The sequence below is a fragment of the Centruroides vittatus genome, unplaced genomic scaffold (genome assembly GCF_030686945.1).
Source record: "Centruroides vittatus isolate TY-2023 unplaced genomic scaffold, ASM3068694v2 contig_345, whole genome shotgun sequence".
NCBI classification, from domain to species: Eukaryota; Metazoa; Arthropoda; class Arachnida; order Scorpiones; family Buthidae; genus Centruroides; species Centruroides vittatus.
Genome location: NW_027122170.1, coordinates 2,352,828 through 2,374,945, shown reverse-complemented (window position 1 = coordinate 2,374,945; position 22,118 = coordinate 2,352,828). Strand labels below are relative to the sequence as shown.

General features: G+C 32.1%; 1 protein-coding gene across 2 annotated transcripts in view; it reads right to left on the bottom strand.

Moving 5' to 3' along the window:
• Ndfip (Nedd4 family interacting protein) overlaps positions 1–16,842 on the bottom strand; it is a 108,302-nt gene extending 91,460 nt beyond the window's left edge. Inside the window, exons 1-2 of one of the 2 annotated variants that reach the window (XM_067269049.1) lie at positions 16,634–16,842; positions 493–634 (exon numbers count right to left, since the gene is read on the bottom strand). In XM_067269049.1, the coding sequence (XP_067125150.1) occupies positions 493–634; positions 16,634–16,660 (169 nt within the window). In that variant the 5' untranslated portion in view covers positions 16,661–16,842. The remainder of the gene's footprint in view (positions 1–492; positions 635–16,633) is intronic. The other variant, XM_067269050.1, reaches the window with a different exon arrangement.
• Positions 16,843–22,118: the final 5,276 nt, after the last annotated feature.

Sequence of the window (22,118 nt, the reverse complement as noted above, 5' to 3'; positions counted from 1 at the left end):
CTATGTCCTGCCAAATTACTTGGTAATTATTTAGCCTTAATAACCAAGAAAAAAAGAATCCCAGATGTTTGATATTTGAAGTAATTGTCGAATTGGTTGTATCTATTATGCAGTAAGTTATTGTATTCGTTTAGAATATATATGAGAAACACTTTACCATTCATATTTAATAACAGCAGAAGAAGCTCTTGCATGTTATTGTGTATGCTTTGCTATTGAAAAGATATTATTTTAACAGATTTAACAAAACCCATTATTTTGGAAGTTTGCAATTTTAGAAAAGTGCTACTTTCATCAAGTTAATAACTTCTTTATACAACACAGAATATACATAGCATATTACAAACTATATATAATGATTGTTTAATATTTGTTACCATTTAAAATTTTAGAAAGGCAAAGATTAACAAATTAAGTATGGAATGTAAACAGATTTGAAAAATAAATTTCAAATTCGGCAAAACATTATTTATATTAAAAGAAAAAATTTACCATTGTCACCGTTATATGAAGCCGATGCCTGCTGATCCATATTAGCATTATCAGAATGAGAAGCAACTGCTGCTCCACTTGCATCTTCATATTCGGGAGGTGGAATTCCTTGTGGCGGAACTGGTTCCTCTTCCTGCTGTAACTGGTCATAAATAATGGATTTATAACTTTATTCTTTAAAATCATATTATATTCATATTTTTGCATGTATATCATACAATCAACATGTATAAAACAAATTGGCATAACTAACCAATATTTTAATCATTTACTTAATTTCCATCTATTCTAAGAGTTAAAAGAATATTTTGTAAAGTCATTCAAATTAAAAAAACATTTGCAAACTATCCAAAAAGCTTAATTATTTTCAATCAAAACTTTAATTATAATCTAAGGTAATTAAATGTTCAAATGATATAGTCATTTATCATTATTCTTTCATTGAATCTATTGGAGTAATCTGATCTCATTTGCATTTTATATTATTAGAAAAACCATATAATTTATTCTGACAGATTATTTTATTGTTAAACGAAATTAACTTCTTTCCAATAACTAGATCGATAACTATGTATACCGATCGAAACCTTGGCGTTACGGGAAATAATTTAATGTAAATTCATGTAATGTAATTGTAAAACTATTTACTGGAGGATATTTATTTATTGTCATGGTTTTGATTGATGCATTTTATAGCTATTTTAACACTATATTATTTTTGGATAATGTCAAAATCTGAATTTCCACTTCCTACTTTCATTCTTTGTGTATTAAATCTTCCTTTCCTATAATTATAACTCTTTCATAGAACAAGCCTCTGATACCGAGAATTTACAGTATCTGCATTTTAGCCTTAAAAAAATTTATATAAAGTTATCTTCATTTAACCTAGATTTTTTTATTTAAGTTGTGTCTATCTTTTTTTATTTTTTTGCTGTCATATATCACAAGGAAGGATGCACACTTTGCATTTGAAATAAACAAATCATTAATGCTGAGTAATAATGAAAAATATCATTTACATACAGTGTGTAGAACTTTCTATTACTACTTAATATCACATAATTTTGCAAATAATATATATTTAAATATTTAAACTTATATTAATACATTTTGATATACTGACACTTCTCAATTTACAAACAAGATCCATTCCCACAGTGATTAAAGTTTAATGTTTTTTTTTTTTTTGGTTTCATTTTTACTAAAGAAAATAGGAATAATTAGTAAAACTATAATAGCAGTATTCTTAATGATTGCAAACAAACTTATCATTATCTGATTAAGAGTCCCTTTTTTTGAGAGTGTAGCTTAGATTCTAAACTAAATCTGCATGTATGGTACAGATGAACAATCAACAGCTCAAGAAAAAGATTATGAAGAAGTAGAGGAAAAATATATTCAAGTACAATCCAAATTATCAGCATTAATCGACAAAAAGGCACCAATAACAGAGACATCAACACAATGCATCACCATTACAGTCAAACCAATGCATCACCATGACAGTCAAATGTATCATTTGAAAGGCAGACAAGCTCCGCATCAATAAAATTGCCAAAAATTAAACTACCAACATTTGACGGAGATTATTTAAAATCGATCAAGTTCAAAGACTTATTTTCAGCAATAGTGCATAATAATGTAACTTTAACAAATGAGCAAAAACTTAAATCAGTTTTAAAGTGAGAAGCTGAACAACTCCTACACTCCATTGAAGTCAGTGATGGTAATTATACAGAAGCATGGAAGATACTGCAAAATAGATATGAAAATGAATGACAGATTATTAACAGTCATTTACGGCTCTTTTTCAACAACCACGTGTAAGGACTGATACAGCGAGTGAAATCAAGTGACTACTAGACACTACTGTAAAACATGTCAGAGCATTAGCAGTGTTAAAATTGCCAACAAATCATTGGGATCACATTTTGGTTTATATGTTAAGCAACAAACTTGATGATGAAACAAGAAAACAGTGGGAATTAAAGGCTACAATGACCACATTCCCTACATTCAATCAGTTGAAGCAATTTCTGGAGCAGAGATATCATGCACTAGAAATTTCCGTGAGCGATATGTTGAAACAAAGAACACAACAAAACTTAGGAAAACTATCAAGTATACTCAAAGCTCACAGTGTGGCCGTTTTAAGTTGCCCAGTTTGCAAGGAGGCACATCATGTTTTTTACTGTCCAGCATTCCAGAAATGAAAATGTAAAAACTCACTATCAAGAATGTAAGGTCACTAACAAGAATGTTGGACTCTGTTTTAACTGTTTCAAGGGTAATCACTTGGTAAAAGAAGACTGTAAATCTACAGCTACATGCAAGCATTGTCGTAAGAAACATAACACCATGCTACATGAAGACGAATCTCTCGCTCTAGTTACAGCATCAAACACAGCATCTTCTTATATAACAGCAAATCGCAGCACTAGGGAAGTGATTATTACACACCATGCATCCGAAACTCAACAAAAAAGTTAGCAATGTGTAGTAGTTAATATGATTGACTCATTTGGGACCAAACATTGAGCCAGACTACTACTAGATAATGGATCACAGTCATCATTTGTTAGTGAGGCATTTGTGCAAAGAACAGGATTACTGCTAGAAACTGGATAATTAAGAGTTGTAGGTCTGGGTCAAACAGATTCTGGAGTTACTAAGGGTATAGTGAAGTTACAACTTCAGTCGACCATATGACCAGTTCTCTTTACAAATTAATGCATTCGTACTGCTGAACCTTACAGGTATTCTCCCAGCAGTAAAGGTTAACATTTCAGACTGGAAGCACATTAAGAATATAGATCTAGCAGACTTAGCATTCAACAATTCTCATGAAATAGACATTCTATTAGTGGCAGATTATTATCATGATGTCTTAACATCCACACCAATAGTGAAGGAGTCAAACCGTCCTTATTTACAGCTCACATGATTTGGATGGGTAGTCTCTGGTCTTGTGGACCAGCAACTTGATGACAAGATGATGTGCAACTTTGTTATGTGTAACACAGATAAAATACTTAAACAATTTTGAGAAATCAGAGGTAGAAGCCACACAAAAAATGTTGGCAGAAGAAACAAAATGTGAAGAACATTTTCAAAAAACTCATCAAAGACAAGAAACTGGACGCTATTCAGTCTCATTCCCTTTAGGGAAGAAAGACAAACGTTAGGAGACTCCAAGCAAATGGCATTTTGTCAGCTTCAGGCATTGGAAAGAAGGCTATAAAAGAATCTGTACATTCATACTCAATACATTGATTTCATGAATGAGTATGAAAATAAACACTGCAAGTCTGAAGATGTATCAACTACTGAAGAGTGTTTCTATAAACCTAATCATTGCGTCACATGAGAAGGCAGCTAAACCACGAAGCTCTATGTGGTTTTTGATGCCTCAGCCAAGTCATTGAACAATAAATCACTAAATGAACAAATCTGTGTGGGACCTAAAATTCAAGATGATATATTTGAAATCTTACTTTGTTTCCGTATGTGGAAGACTGCTATATCAGCAAACATAGAAAAGATGTTCAGACAGATATCTATAAACAATGAAGATAAAAGATGGCAAATGCATTTTGTGGAGACCACCACCAGAATTGCCAGTGAAAGAATATGAACTGAACACAGTAATGTATGGTACCACATCTGGTCCATATTTAGCTACAAGGACCTTGAAACAACTGTCGATCGATGAAAGAGAACATTTTCCTGAAGCGTTGACAGTGATTGAATGTGACTTCTACATGGACGATTTAATGACAGGTAGAGACAAAGGCCAGAAGGCAGTTTATTTGTGTCAATAGCTTACAGAGATGATAAATAAAGGACAATTTTATCTTTGCAAGTGGATTTCAAATGACAGGACAGTGATATCAGCCTTACAACAATCTGAGAGTACTGACAATCAACACATTAAGGTATCTGACTTAATAAAGGCCTTAGGTCTTAATTGGAACACTAAGGAAGATATACTTTGCTTTGTGTTGTGAAAATTCTCTAGTCAACTACCTACAAAGCATTCTGTAATTTTAGACATTGCACGATTATTTGATCCATTGGGTTGGTTAGCACCAGTCACAATCAAGACCAAAATGATGCTCCAACACCTTTGGACAATTGAAACACCATGGGATGAATTGTTACCTACAGTCATTACAGAACAATGGAAGGGTTTTAGGGATGAACTTCAAACATTAACAGAAATAAAAATACCACGTGGATATTTTCTGTCAATAGCATGAATTGACAGAAAATATCCACTTCAACTGCATGGGTTTGCTGACACGCATCTGATGAGCTTATGCTGCTGTCGTACAGTACAGCAGGTAACAAATTCAGGGAGAAGTTGTAATCAACATACTTTGTGCAAAGATTAAATTGGCTCCATTGAAGGTCGTGACTCTTCCTAGATTACAACTCTGTGCTATACAACTCTTCACTAAGCTAATGATTGAGTGAATCAACAATTGCAAATAAATAAAGTAAACATTTTTGATTGGTCAGATTCAACTATAGCTTTGTCTTGGATTAAAAGTGAGCCTAGAAATTGGAAAATTTTCATGGCAAACTGAATAAGTAAGATTCAGACTTATCTTCCTCCACAACACTGGAAGCATGCTAAATCTAAAGATAATCCTGCAGACTATGTGTCATGTGTGTTTAACGCAGCTACGATAAACTCATGTGATCAATGGTGGAATAGACCAAGGTTTCTTTACGACGAGGAACTAACTTGGAAGGTAAATGCAATCAATTATTATGATGTTCACAAAGAAAGAAAGAAGATAATGGTTGCTTTCACAGGCAAAACTGATACTGAAGATCCTTTGAATATATGAAAGTCATCTTTATGGTTAAAACTTCAATGCATCCTTGCTTATTGCAGATTAATCAACAACTGTAAGAAAGAAAAGAAAAATAGACAAATAGGACAGTTAACTTCAACAGAAACAAAACATTCTGCAATCTGCATTGTTCGACATGTACAGCAGGTTTGCTTTAGAGATGTTTTTGAAGCAATTAAAACAAATAACTCAAAACACAGATTACGTGCACTCGCATCGTTTGTTGATGAGCAGTGCTGTCTTCGAGTTGGAGGCAGACTGCAGAATGCAAATATTAGATTTGATGCAACACATCCACTACACTACTGTTACCAGAAAAACACCACCTCACAAAAATCATCGTGCAATATTTTCACAGGTTGCTGCTTCATCCGAGCATTAATCTCTTGATAGCACAAATTCGACAACTGTTCTAGATTCTGCATAATCAAACTTCAGTAAAGAGGTATACTAAAGATTGTATGGCTTGTTTTCAAGATCGAGCTTCGGAAGAAAGTCAACAAATAGGTGTCCTTCCATAGTATCATGTTTGGCAACTGTGACCTTTTTTTAAGGTTGGAATAGATTACGCAGGGCCATTTCCTATTAAGGTGGCGCATGGAAGAACAATAAAACACTGGAAATCATATTTAGCATTATTTATCTGCATGGCTACAAAGGCAGTTCATCTTGAGGTTGTAAGTGACTTGACAACTGCAGTTTTTATAGCCGCTTTGAGAAGAGATAAGCCCACTGATATATTTAGTGACAATGGCATAAACTTTGTTGGTGCTAAAAATGAACTTCAGGAGTTACTGCAATTTTTGAATAAAGACAGTACTAAACAGAAAGTTATTTCAAAAAGTTGTAATCAAGGTATAAGCTAGCACTTTATTCCTCCTCATTTCCAACATTTTGGCAAATTATGGGAATCAAATATCAAATCTGCTAAGGAGCATATGAGACGAATCATAGGCAATCAAATTCTTACTTATGAAGAATTAACCACTGTATTTTATCAAATTGAGGCTTGTTTGAATTTGTGACCTCTGACACCAATCAGTGAGGATCCAAATGAACTATCAGCATTAACTCCAGTGCACTTCCTTCTTGGGAAAGCCCTAACTTCTTTACCAGAACCTGATCTTCAGCATATTAAGCTGAATCGATTATCCTGATAGTAGTTACTCTAGCACATGGTGCAAGACATTTGGAAACTTTGGCATTTGGAGTACCTGAGCCAACTACAAAATAGACAAAATGGGCAGAAAAAAGAAGAAACTTACAGTACAATGATTTAATTCTTGTCAAAGAAAAGGGGATTTTGGCCAGAATTATAAGAACTCACCCTGGTAAGAATGGACGTGTCAGAGTTGTCGACATAAAAACAAAGGATGGAATATTTACTCGAAACATCAATTAGCTATGTAGATTGCCTGAAAATTCAAGTAATCTTGAAATCTAGGAATTTCAAGGTGGGCAGGAAGGATGGTGTAGTGATGGATGTTGCCACCCTGCAGATTTTTTTTTTTTTTTTTTATTTTCTCACATTTTTGTTTGTAAATTTGTTACTGTTTAAATGCTTAATAATTTATTTTAACTAGTTTTTTATACATTTTCTACAACTGTAACCACTGTTCAATTATTAATAAATGGGTCCCATAACTCTTGCAAGAAAAGGCGAGAATGAGAATTAGTATGGCGACTGTTAGTTAAAGCATATTTTGTCCTGTCTTTTTTTGCAAAAACAAGATGCAAGACTTCCTGATTATGACTGAAAGTGCCCTAAACTATGTTTCTGACTTAGATTTACATTTATGATTTGTGTTCTCTTTTGCTTTCTGTTCTTTTTATTAACTAGATGTGTAGCCATACGCTAAATAAATAAATAAACACAAAGATCATTTATTACATAGTAGAGTGTGTAAACAAGCTGGTGCTATGGTATGATTAAATGCATAAATCAAAACAGCAATTACATAGAAAAACAGCCGAAAAGTGTATCTAACTTTTGTAAATAAAACAGTTTTGGTCTTCATCGTTCATTTTTTTCCTGGAACATCAAAAGTTGGGGAGAAAAAAAAAAATGTATATCCCTTGTAAGAATATCAACTGTATTTGTTATGATTAATCTAGTAAAAACAAACTAAAAATAACTACAAAATATGTAATTATTTTAAGTGTCTTTTTTTCCCTGTTTTTTGAAATCAATATTAGTTTTAATCAAATTTGTCATTTTTCAAGAAAAGGTAACTGAATTAAAATACAATACTTGAGAAAGCAATGCAATACTTATTCATATAGATATAAAAATGAAAAATAGACCTTGATCTGGAGGAAAAAGTATATAAAATAACTGGTGGCTAGAGTAAAAAAATTAACAGATCTTAAAAAAAAAAATTCATTGTCTGCATTGTATAGTACCTGTTGCTTACAAATACTAGATGTTTTGATATTTTGAATGTTCTTGTACAAGTTTCATAAAACAGATATTACGAATGGAAAGTCTTACTTTGATAGCATTATTATTAATTATTAACACACAGTTGAAAATTATTAGGGTGGGATACTTTTAGCTATGTTCTGTTTAGAATTTAAAAATTATGTTTTTATCAAGTTACAGAGAACATTTTATTTGTTTTGCCTTATCGTATAAATATTTACTAACAGAAACTGCAATCTTTGAAAAATATTCCTACAAAAAAATACAAAATCGTTTTATTATACTTGACTTATAATTGCTTTGAATGAATTATTGTTTTAATATAAATCAATATATAAGAATGACACTTTAAATATTTTCAAATGCTACTCTCTAGCAACCATTATCTTGCTAAACAGGGAAGAAAATTTTTGTTAAATATGTGTTACGACAACGACGACGATAAAATGACAATCAAATAATATTCTATTTATCAGATATTATCTCATTATTGGAAAGATATAATGCACAAATACAAAGGTTGAAAATAACATCTGATCAGAATTTAGCTCAAGTAACAAGTTATTTGAAACCAAGATATCTTTTAACAATCAATACTGCTATAAAAATCATTTTAAATGTTAAATCATGCATAAACAGTTTAAAAAAAATTATTTTCTTCTAAAAATAGATTAAAATATTCCATGTGAATAAATATTACATTAATACCATGCCAGACTGGTTATTACTAATAGCATTGTAATGCACATTACACTTACTATAATACACATGCAAGTCAAAATCATTTTGTATCTATATAATTAAAAACATTTATATAATGATTTCAGTAATGATCATTTGATGATAATAAACTTGACTATAATTAACAGTATTTTGATACTGATCAAAATGTATTAATTATAATCTAACCCAAAAAACTTTATGTTTATAAAGAACCAGTCTATATTGGAAGTAAAACAGTGCAAATATCTGGCATGATTGGGTTACTATATACAGGGTTCGACAACAGTAGTAGGACAACGTTTAAAGTACCACAGAGCAATTCAAATATAGACTCAAGAATTCGGCATCATTGGTGTACAATTCGATCCTGAGATGGAAAATCATCTAGACTGACTAGTTAATATCTAATTCATGTAAAAAAAACCTTGCTTTCACATTAAAACTAATTTTTCATAGAACTTCAGTCATACTACTACTACTACTACTACTGACACCCTGTAGATAGTACAGTATATAAATTTGTTAATTGATGTTAACAGCTGTTATCACTTTCATCAGGGATGGGCGACCTTTTTCTATGTAAGGGCCACATTTCAAGTCTTGAATTGACGCAGGCCCCATACAAGAGAAAAGAGGGGGGAAATGTCGACGAATCACAATTCTTTATTCATATATAATTATAAATTAGCATAAGTATACCTAATTTAGCTTCTGGCACAGATATGAATGTAATATATCAGAAATATTTGGTTAAATATTAGTTTTAAATTAGATTCAATGTGTCTGTTAGCCAGTTTCTTGTTTTAATGTTTACTAAATTTATTGCAGAAAAACTATTCACATACATAAGTTGTAGAAAATAACATTTGAATTTTTGCTGCATACTTCCTTAAGCTAGAAAATTGATATATTTATTCATTTTATGCGATGCGGGCTGCAAAAAATATTACTGCGGGTTGCCATCCGACTTACATTAACACAAATCGAAAAGACATGATATACAGAAATTTTTTCAAATTAACATTTTAAACTACTGTAAATTCAAAACATTATTAAAATATTTTTTCTTTATTTCTGATTAACCAGAAAGCTTCAAATAAAATCCAGACTTATTGATATTTTAAATAAAATTTTAACAAATTAGCTTAATTATTCAACCTTCTAATGTTTTATTGTTAAACAATTTCCTTAATATTTTAAATAGATATTCCTTAAATATTATAACATTGCTCAATTACCAACAGATGAAAATTTTAATGTTTATCTGGTAGCTTTTAACCTGGAAGAAACTTCTTTTGGCTCCCGTGACTTAGTCAAATGGGAAACAGTAACATATCTTGTTTATGACTGTCTTTGATTTAACATATAGATTCACTAGTTTTGTTGAAACCGTGTCTTCTATTTCTTGTTTTGTTTGATGTCACAACTTGGTGAATTTAAAGACACTTGGCAAAATTCATTGGTATTTATTTCATAAACTTTACAGAAACGCGTTTCGGGCTTTTGCCCCTCGCCAGTCTGTTACGTAATGAACACGTGGCGTACGTTATGTAATGAACACGTTACGTAATTGCATCTGGAGGATATCTGTCCGTCACCTTCCGCACAAGTTTTACACCCAGAATGCTGCACACAGCCAGCCCTACAATTGTATAAATATACTTTTTAAGATTTTTTATTTTAGTAGTTGTAACCAGCTTTTATGGATTTCGATGCTAAGGTTCTTGTTAATATTATTTTTGTCAATCGTTATTTCGTAGCTTTCTTTAAATTTTCTTTTGTACCAATTTTTTTCCTTGTGAACTATTTTAACATCTTTTGGTGGGACACATGTGCAAGGTATTCTGTAAACAACATCAGTAGCATTGTATTTGTCTGGTTGTTTATTTGCACTAGGTTTAGTCTGCTGGATTCTTTTTTGTAGGTTTTTATGAAATAAATATCGATAAATTTTGCCAAGTGTCTTTAAATTCACCAAGTTGTGACATCAAACAAAATATAGATTCACGTTAAGAATGGAATTAGTCTCTAGGGCTAGTGGTCATGTCCACTCTTTTAATTCAAAAGCCATTCTACAAGCATTTCTTAATTTTGTAAAAAGTATTAAAATTTTTTATAAATACTTACTTTTTTATCAGCTGTAATTTTGTCTTATTCTAATTTGTTTGTAAGTACAGTACATGTAGTGTCATATCAGTCCCATTCTATAGGAGTACAACCCATGTAGTGTTGTACTCCTATGGAATGGTGACATAATTAATCAATAACCAAACACTTTTATCCTTGCCAAGAGAGTTTATTTAAAACAAACATTTTCGACCTATTCCATAGGCCGTTGTCAGATTGAAAACGGACAATTGGAACATTTTTCGTTCCACAAGATCAAATACAAATATTTAAATTTCAAAAAAACTGACAATAGATTTAAAAAAATAACAGACAAATAATGTATAAAAAATATATATATAATAAAAAACAAAAAATAAAAAATAAACTCAGAAATACTACTAAATATAACTATCAGCTAATACTACTTTGAACATTAAAAATTAACGTGTAAATTATGAGTTTCTGGCAGACTTTTTAACAATATACTTCCAGGTCGATGGTAGGCCTTCTGCATCCCTTGCATTTATACACGCCTCTTCTAGTTTGCTCTTATAAATCTCTATTTTCTTCGTGGTTTTTGCTAATGTTGGGGAGCTCGCTGGTTTGATAATGTCTGCTTCGTTCCATTTAACTACCGAGCCTTGGGTCTGAGCCATCTGGGATAGTACCGTTGCGTTGGAACTTTTTCTGATGTTATACTTGTGCTCCTTGAGTCTTACACTATAATTCCTTGTTGTAACGCCGATATATTCTTTCCTAATTCCCAGCTGTGCGTTTTCGTATGGAATCTTATACGCACCTGCTTTTTCTTCCTTCCTAATGTTATCCTTGTCATTTCTTAAAATTTTATACAGGTTTGGGGCTCTTTTTAGAATTATTGTTGACACTTTGCAGTCTGCAATTTCTTTCATAATGCTTTTTACATTTATGTTACAAGTGAATTTTGTGATTTTACCAGGACCTTGTTTTGAGCCCCTTGTTATGCTCATCTCGCACCTTCTAACAATTCCTGTTATTGTGTCTTTTTTGTACCCTATGGCTTTGGTTACTTGTAGAATTCTGTCAATTTCCTTTGCTCTGTCCATAACGTTGTCACAATATAGAAAGGCCTTTCTGATTAGAGCCCGGAATGCTGCCATCTTATAATGATATGGATCATTTGATTGCGAGGAGATGTAAAGTGGACTGCACATTGGTTTAATGTAAACACTGGTGGATAAATACTGTTTTTTGAATTGGATGTTGATGTCTAAAAAATGCATTATTACGAAACTTTTCTGTTCTAATTTCAGTTTTAGGCCGTTGTTATGATTGATCCGTTCAATGAATTCATTTATCTTAGTTATTATTCCATAATATAAAGATGTCGTCCACATATCTTTTAAAATATATTATATCTTTTCAGAAGTCATATAAAACTCTTTTCTCCAGTTTTCTAACAACCAACTCACATAGTATTCCTGAGATCGGACTTCCCATTGGAATTCCCCTTTTTGTCTATATGTTTGACCATCATAGCTGAAGATAGATTCGTAGCATATCAGGTTAGCCAGTTTTACCACTTCGTTGTTGTAACGTATCAATTCAGGGTCCTTGTTGAACAAGAATTCAAGTAGTGCTATCTCGCATGATTCGATTTTTATGGAAGGATACAGGTTCTCATAATCCAATGCCGTTCCTACTTCCTCTTCCATTAATGATATGCTCTGTATTTCTTTAACCATAGTCCCTTGTGCCACTAGTGCAGCGGTTCCCAACCAGTGGTCCGCAAGAGCTAAAATATGGTCCACGAAAGATTTAAAACTTTTATTCATTTTAAATTATTATTCCTACATTGATACAAACTGAATTTAATTTTTACTAAAAATGTTATGTTTTTTATTATAATAGTACTGTTAAAGCATGTTACTCTTGAGTTTAATGATTACTTATGTTAAAAGTTTTGATTAAAGTTTATTTTTAGATTGACACAGTTTATTTTTTCTTAAACCTTGTGGTCCCTGCTAACAACAATGAAATCAAAGTGGTCCCTGGTCAAAAAAAGGTTGGGAACCGCTGCACTAGTGCATTGCTATCAAGCTGGGAGGAGATAAACTTGTGTAATCTTTTTTCTAAGACAAAAGTCGGTCCCCTGTGTTTTCCACTAGTGGCCTAACTCGTTTACCTTCTTTGTGTTTTAGCGAATGCAAACAATCTTGGAATACCAGGCCTTGGGTTTCGACACTTCTTAAGAAAAGGTAAACTGCTTTATCTCCTTATGATTTTCATACTTTAAAAATTACACTTAGACCTCATTACTTTATCTAATTCTTATTTCTTTTTTTTTTTTTTTTTTTTTTTTAAGTTTTGTTATTTAAATTCAGGTTACTATATTATATATGTTGGTATATATATGTGTTATTATTTGCTGTTAATATTTTATTTGATGATAGTTAATATGTTTGTTGTTACTTATACATGATATGTATTTTCTCATGCTATATATATTTATAATACTTTATATGGTTCATAAATTATTCTATGTGATATATTCACATAGATGACGCTTGCACAAAGATATTACCATATTTGTTAATTTCAATTAATATTTTATTTCTTTATGTTATGATGTTCGATGTCATGAATGTGCTGTTGCTCTAAATGTCTATATAATGCCGAATTGTTAATTTTAAATTGAATAATAAGATACGTGCTGACGATATGCTTCGATATACTGGCACTGGTTGGTATTTTATATTGGCTCATAAGATGTAAATCAATTGCTATATATGTAATAACTCAAATGTACACTACGTGTAATTATGTCGCATACGCGTGTGTTAATGACATCTATGTATGACATTCTACAAGGTATTAATCCTTTGTTACCATCTTCTGCAATGCATTATCGAAATATGTTAAATGCGAGCCTTTATTGTCTCGTCCTCAATCTGTGCACCATGTCTTGTGATACTGCTTCATCTTCTTGATAAAGCGTTTTACAATTGTCTTTATTCTTGATGTATTTTATGTATTTTATAATATTTAAACCTATTAATACCACTATAGATAATTCTTGTTCTTCAGAAAACTGCTTAATGTATCTCATGTTCTCACCCGGTTTTGTACTTAATGGCACCGGGCATGTACCTTATGTATATTCATCAATTAAATAAATAAATAAAATAAATAATAATCTAATTCTTATTGCTTGAAATACTATTTAGTGCAAACTTCAAAGCAAACAAATGGTGAGGTTCTATCAAGATTTGAAAACACACAAGTATTTCAGTCATAAAACAGTAATTGTATTAAACAATCAATTCTTTCCATCAATTCATGTTAAGACATGACAATAATACATTAAATTCATTAGTATACAAATGTGAAATTATTTTAAATCGATAAATATATAATTGATGTGAAAGTTTAATGACAGAAACCCTTAATCATTTTTGCCAGTTCTCATTTATTTCCAATGAAAAACAAAAGGTATCACATCTTTTAAAATATTAGCAGCAAGTTTAAATATGTCAGTTAATCAATTGATCTTATCTCTATGTATTCAAAAATCATATGATGTAATTTTTATGAGATCTATATTAATTTGCATCCAGAAGTGCATTATGACATCAGACATTAATTAGAAATATTTCCAGCTTCTATACAGTTTTTAAATTTAATAATTTTTAACAAGCTTTTCTAAAAATGTTAGACTGAGGTGGCAAAAACTGAATTGTGGATTCCTATCACCAAGGGATCAAAATTAATATAACAGTCAGAAATTTTTCATAAATGGTCTAATGTGAATAATATGCCAAACTCCTCATCCCCATAGTAAGTCAAGTTTACACCCCTTATACTGTTTACATGGAGAAAGTTATTAAGTTAACCAGGAATAACTTGAACATAGGTTAAGATGGTGTTTACACAGAATTCAATAGGTTGACAACCTTGATTTAGGTTAAAGAATTGACAAGAAAATAACTTTATAGGTGTCAGCTTGACTTCTCTTCAGACTAGTTTGTTTAATCAAACTAGTCTGAAGAGAATATTGAATACAATATTGAAAACACTAGACTTTTTTTCTACCAATAAAGTTGAACTAGTGCTGATACACAATAACTTTCTCGTCAATTCTTTAACAATTCTTTGGCATAATGTGCATAAATACTTTTTGGTTTAGGTTAATGTGATGTCATTCTTCCAGTTGTCAATTCCAGCAGTGGACTAATGCTGTGACTCACATCACTAATCCACTTAAGGAAGATTAACTCAGTTGCAGAAAAAATGATAAAATAACCCAGTTATTAGAATATCGATTGGGATTGACTAATTCCATTCTGTTCGAATGACAGAAGTTAATCGAGTTCAAAAACATGATTGAGGTTAACTCCCCTTGTATAAACATATTAGAAACAGAAATGAGGTCAGCTAAATCAGCTGTAGTATGTGGATTCACCTCAACAAAGCAATATCATCCTACTTGCACTAACCAAAGAATCTGAAATATACAACCAATAAGGAAAAATATCAAAATAAATGATAAAAGTATGCATATTTAGCCTATATTATGTATACTTTTACTGCTAATTCTCTATTTTGCAAAGGAGAATCTACTACTTTCTCCATTGCTAGGCAATCAGAAGAGAAAATACTAGTTACAGTTCACTATATTACCTTGTAAATGTTTTAAAAATATATTTATGGGTAATCCTGAAGTTTACATTGGTCAACATTCACTGCAAATGTTTAAAATCATTATAAATATAATATAAAAAAAAACCCTAACATATATATGTATATATAACTGTCGTAAATGTTTATATGAGAATATTCTTCAACTCAAATAATAAACCAGCTCAAAACATGTTTTAATCATTATTAAAAATATCTATATAGTTTTTTCTACATAGATATTTGATATAGTTCTAACTATTGGAATGTCTTTTTCCAAACGACGACAACCAAGTTTGGGAAAAGGCATTCCCACTGTTGAAACTACATCAGGATTATTATAATTTGTTTCTCGTATCCGTCTATGTAATATCTACACGGTCGACGTCGACCGACGTAAACGACAGGATTGCCTATTTACATAAACATTACAGAAGAATTACCTTCAAAAACAATACACAATAAAATATTCTTTTTGCGTCAAAAATGCTTGCGATAAAAGGACACACTAAGTATAACGCCGATCTCAGTGTTTTTCCTTCAGTTTAGAATATTCTACATATCAAACATACTACACCTTTAACATATCCAGTAGGAAGTCTTTAATAGCTTAAAAACGTTTTCGGCTGCGTTAATCAGCCTTCGTCAGTTAAATGAATACTAAAAACGCTATTCGTTGTTATTAGTATTCATTTAAACTGACGAAGGCTGATTAACGCAGCCGAAAACATTTTTAAGCTATTAAAGACTTCCTACTGGATATGTTAAAGGTGTAGTACGTTTGATTTGTGTTCCAGTAAACGTTTCTCATTTGTTTTATTCTACATATTACTTTACTGCAAAATCCTCTAGAATTAATGAAGTCTATATATATATATATATATACCTTTGTGACACGTTCCCATGCGGATTTTAAACTTACTTCTAACAATTAAAACAAGAACAAGAAGTGATCGAGTACAGATATTGTACAGTTTAAAGAATTTATTAGAAATTACCCTGTAATTTATGTATATAGGCAATTTATATAAAAGTAAACATTTGCAAATGATCACATTTTAAACTAAATAAAAGTTGTAAATTTCACTGCGTCACAATTGTAAGTTTAACTACGTCGCAGTTTTAAATAATCAATTTCAGTATTTAAATGGATAGAACAACTGAAATTAACATCGCAATTCATTTATCAATCAGGCTTTGGTGGAGGAAACATCATTCATTCACACGATCTTACGCAACATTAAAATTAGAATTTCTGTAATTAATTAAATCTAGAGCATCGAGTAACCATTAAAATACAAGAATTTATCGATTAATATTTTTGTAACCATTTTTTTTTCTTCCGTAAAAGGAAAATGAAACTCACCGTTTGATAACGAACGGGTCTATCCATTTTGTGTTATAATATTAATTCTATCGATTAAATTTGCTATTTTATTTATATTTTACGTTCTATAATCGATAAGAAATGATCACATGAATAATTTTTGTTAAATAATCGACAATTTCACTTATATAAATTCGCAATAAAATGGCGACTGTAAACGATGGTTAAATGTCTGCTGGCGATTTACGTCACAGTTACGATTATTTACGTTTAAATGATATCACTTCATTATAATTATTTGTTGCATTTTCTTATATTAAAAAAAGTATATTTTATTTTAAAAATAGTATTTTTTTTTATTAAGAATTAATATATTAGAGGGTAGAATGGAGTATTATTTATTAGAGCTGTTAGGTGTCGATGTGAAAGCGTGTCGCGCTTCCACTAGGGGTCGACCCACCTTAGGTACGAAAGTATTATTTAATAACCAATTACGTAATTCGTTTTATTTGTTATGTAAGAAACGAGCAACATAATTGGCTGTCTTATTTAGGGCCGGTTTTAATCTTTGGTGCAAACCACGGTCCCGCTTTGCGATTACATTTGAAAACTGGAGGCGTTATGGAGAAGCAATGACTATTCAGTAAAGCGGAGTCATTTTACTTCGCTTTACAAAGGCATTCAAACCGCGTTTTCTAAAATTGTTACATTTATACTAAAATTTAGACTGCGCTAACGGTTGAACATGGCGGTTAAGAGTGGCAGCCTACCGTTCTAGATCTCGACTGGTCGAAAAACTCCAGGAATTTTTCGGTATGTGGTCCGTTCGGATATGTCGGGCCTCGTCCCTCACCATCCTGCCGACCCATTGTGGGCCTGGCCGAATCCATAATGGCGTTGTAGGGAAAAGGCCATCTTAGTGTCCACTAGGCGAAAAGAATAAATAAAAAACTTAGCAACATGTTGCTAAGTTGGACATGTTGCTAAGTTTAAAAATTTACAATTAACTAGGATTTGAAGTTTAAGTGTTTTGAGCGTGGATGCTTTGTCAACTGCATGTCAACTGTGTCGGCGGCAGTCGGCCATATCGTTAGACAATAATTCTTTTGGCCGTCGATGCAGATACACTAGCACACTTTCACTGATGCTGTTAACAATATATCAAAGTTGTATTTTGATGGCTGAAGTAATTATGGACATTTAAAAGGTGTAAAGTAGATGAATTACGTGTTGAAAAATACGACGCAGTCCACTGTTCTATCACGTGATTGCTAGAAAGTTCTCAGGAAATACGCTGGAGATACACGTGGCCAGTGGCGTAGCGTAGTGGGGGAAGCAGGGGCAGCATTTTTCACAATAAATAATAATAATATCTTGTAAAAATTTGAACCATTTCATTTCATATTTTTGTCGCACCTACGATTCGGACCGATTGAAATGAGCACGGAAGTTTTCATTACTTTGCGGCGACCAGTAACTTGTCACAGACTCGACAGATGGCGCCACTCCTCTAGAAGTTTTCCCCATAGCCTCGTACACGAGAACTCGATTATTCCCGTTGGATTCTGGGACACCAGTTTTTGTCGGATGTTAGCAGTTAGAGCACGTGTAGCTCTAACGTGTACTGTACTTGTACCGATTGTCCATGAATAAATATTGTTAGTGTTTAAAAGGTAGTTGTGGACTTCGCGAGAATCTTTTTACCGCATCCCGAAAAACAAGTTTTAGTAATGATCGAAATGGATGGGTGATGGACTAGCCATTTCTTCTGATTCCACGTGCGGCCCTCCATTACCTTCAACTTATTCTGTGACGAAACTGGGGAATCCGCTTTCTTTAAATGAATGTATAATAATGACGTCTTGCTCATTGTAGCGACTGACAACACCGTCTGTACTGACTTGTAGGGATTCCCCGTATTTTATTTAAGGGGGCGGTGAAATTTCCCTCCGCCCCGGGCGGCTGATACCAACGCTACGCCACTGCACGTGGCTAAGGCGAGTAACGTCGAAGGGACACGTTTCGTACGCCAATCCGCGGTTGCTAAGTAGTCCTACGATTTTTAGTTCATAACTCTTTTTATATGGATCACCTCCAAAAACCTCTAAATCAGGCATGTCAAAGATACGGCCCGCGACATCAATTCAATAATGCTATTTGTTTATTTTATTATCATCTTGATAACAAATAAAATGTGATATTTTTTACTTAAACAAATAATACTTAATAAACAAAATTGTTGAACTCAATTATTACTATTATTGGTTTTGTTTTTATTTTTATTTATTCATATTATTTAGAGATATTTATTTTTGTGTTTAATTTCTTGTTTACATTGTTTTCTCTATTTTATCTTTTGAATTTCAAATTAAAGTCCGTCTTGTCAAGATCATTCATTGCATAATTTTCACAATTTTGCATATAAAATGAGTGAGTGTTTTCGACATACCGTGGGTGATCGGTTAACGAACATAATCCGTTCCAAGACTGTTTGCTATCCGATCATCGTTTTACCATAGGTTTTTAAGAAAATTTGATTAATTCGTTCTGGAGACCCCCAAAATAAAACATATATACTTTCTTATTACGTTTATATGTAATAACTAGCTGTTACCCGCGGCTTCGCTCGTGCGGATTTTGCAAGCAAACCCTATTTACATTCAATATTTCAACAATAGTATTCCTCAATATAGGTGTTAAATAACAATTACTATTGCTATTTAACACCTACCGCTGAGAATGATGAGAAATGCTGAAAATCAAACGAACTGTTTTTAATTTGACTTCTAGCTGCAAGTGCCCGCTTTGTTCTATAATCGAACCAATATGGAAAAGAAATTCGAACATTTGGTTAAAAAATCGAGATATAAAAAATATTTATAACAATGTCTGAAATGTTATCAATTTAATACCCCCAAGGGCTCAATTAAGACTAAACGTAATTAAATACAAAAATTCGCATCTAAAATAGTACAGTAGAAGCCGTTCTTCAGGTTAATGCTCTCCCTCTACCCCGCGGGGAAATTTCGAAAAATCCCTTCTAGTGTGCGTTTTCATGACGTGTCTTAACTGTGTACTAAATTTCACCTCTAGGTTCTGGAAGTTTCTAGAAAAAACTGGGACATTCTCATTGAAGCGTCACACATTTTCGAAGTCAACCACTTTCAACCCCCATATCTCTCAACCTTATAGCTATCGTGACGCAATCACCATAGTGCACGATGGGAGACTTGAGGCTACTACCACACACAAACACCATTCATGTGCGATTATGTAGTTTTGGCTGAAGAGTGGAATATAGGCAAAAACATGTGCATTTATATATAGATATAGATAAAAATACATACATACACAGTCTTGCATTTTTATTAGTCATGTTTTTTCTGTTTGTGGGGGTTAAAGAATCTGTCTAATGTCGATTGCTTTCTCTCTTCTTCGGGATTTTTCAGAAGTAATTAATAGCATTGTAATTGTAGAGATCCCCAAGCCTATTAACCTCAACCTGGTTTGGATGCCGTTGTCCTGACATCCTCCTACTTCTTCAAAAGATGTTTAATAGCAGATATCGGCATTAATCCTCTTTTTCAGAAGAAAACATATCTTGCCGAGTTTCTTTGTATTCTTCATTCAAGAGTTCTTGGCGTTCTTCTGTCGTCAGATCAGTTTCGGGTTTCATTATGAGCTCTTTAATGTTCTTTATTTCTCAGATGTGATTTTTGTTACTCCTTTAGCTGCTCGAGTCTTCTTGATTATACTGTAACTTTTTTTAGATAAGATTGAACTGCGGCCTACTGTACACCTGTATGAGCCATACTGCCCAGCAACATCAGACATCTTCCGCCCACTCTCTACCTTTGTTATTATACTCTCACCTTTCGAAAATAAAAATCGACGCAAAACTTAACGAATGCCCACCCGAATGCTATAAAAGAATTGTTTCTGTCAGAAAAATAAAAGGCTGGAATTACAAGGGAGAGTTTCAAAGTTCGGAGGAATACTATCCGATCAGAACATACCAGGTTGAACGTCGATGTCGATGTCTCCCGCGCTCCGAAAACTTTCGAATTGTTGCCCGAAGACGAGGGAAGACTTTACATCGCTTCTTTTTTTCTGTATGTTCTGTGAAGTGTTTGTTATCCGAACATTTCTCGAAAGTGTTCGTTAACCGATCACCCAGTGTATTAGTAAATTACAGTTTATGCTTGTATTTTGATTCTTGCGATCCTTATTTCTGGATCAGTTTACAGACCCACTTCAGGCCTGTACTTTTCCAGCAATAACTTTAATCATAGAACAAACAAAGTGTTTATTTTATTTTATTGTGAAATCTCGGGTTATTAAAAAGGAATTTTTTGAGTCTGCTACTTTTTATAAAATTTTTGGCTACAAAAACAAAAACATCTGGCCTGCTGTCGCACAAAAAAAAAAAAAAAAAAAAAAAAAAAAAATTGAGCGAGACAAAAAATTGGTACTTAAACATTCTGAGTTTGACACCCCTGCTCTAAATGTTTTTCAAAGCCTATCAAACATGGCTCTTTAAAAAATATAAAAGAACGCGTACGAAATATAAACCAAACAACTATGTGAAAAAAAATTTATGTCTTTTTATATAGAAATTTAACCTCATTAAATAGAAATGCTTTTAGACGTTAAAAAACAAATAGCCTTAAAATAACATAGAAAAATTCATAATGTAAAATTAATTTGGAAGGAAAGTTGCCTTCCCGTTAGAATCGCTTTCAAGTACAGGTAACCTCCATATAACATGACACTTCTATAGCACGGGTTCACTCTAACACGGTTCGGGAATTAGGTAAAACCCTGGTACAACATGAAATGTATTAAAAACTGTTACCAGTTGATGATTCTCATGCCGAGATCATCATATAGGATGAATAATCTGTGGTAAAATATTTACTTAAATAAGTATTTTACCCATTAAAAAAATCTATACAAAGCTGAAAAACTGGAAAAAAAATTCTATCACTGTATGCCAAAAATGGCAACTAAAGACGCCCCTAGCAATTATTTAAATTAATTTAAATTAACAATATAAATTATTTTATATATAATGAATATTATACTGTAAAAATATAAAATATATTCAAAATAATTATCAAAACGATGGATAAAAATAATATATTTTATTCTTTAATTTACTTGGTAAAAGTATACGGAAAATTATTTTTCCCTTCTATTCTGACTTATGGATCTTAAATATAACTAAAAAATTTTTTCAAAACATTTATAAAAACGAACTTAAAAATCTTAAAGTTAATAAAAAGTTAAAACGAAATCAATTCGCGGAGGAAAATATCATTTATTACTTTGACAACGTTGCTAAATGCATTTCGCCTTTGCCAGGCCTCCTCAGTAGGTTTGACATTACGTTTACAAAGTCAGTGGAGAAAACCACTTAAATGATTTACAAAGACTTCCCAGCATACCGCTGTTAACACTCCCGTATTCAAATTTACATTATTACTTTGCATAATAATGGCAAAGTGTTCTTTTACTTTTCGTT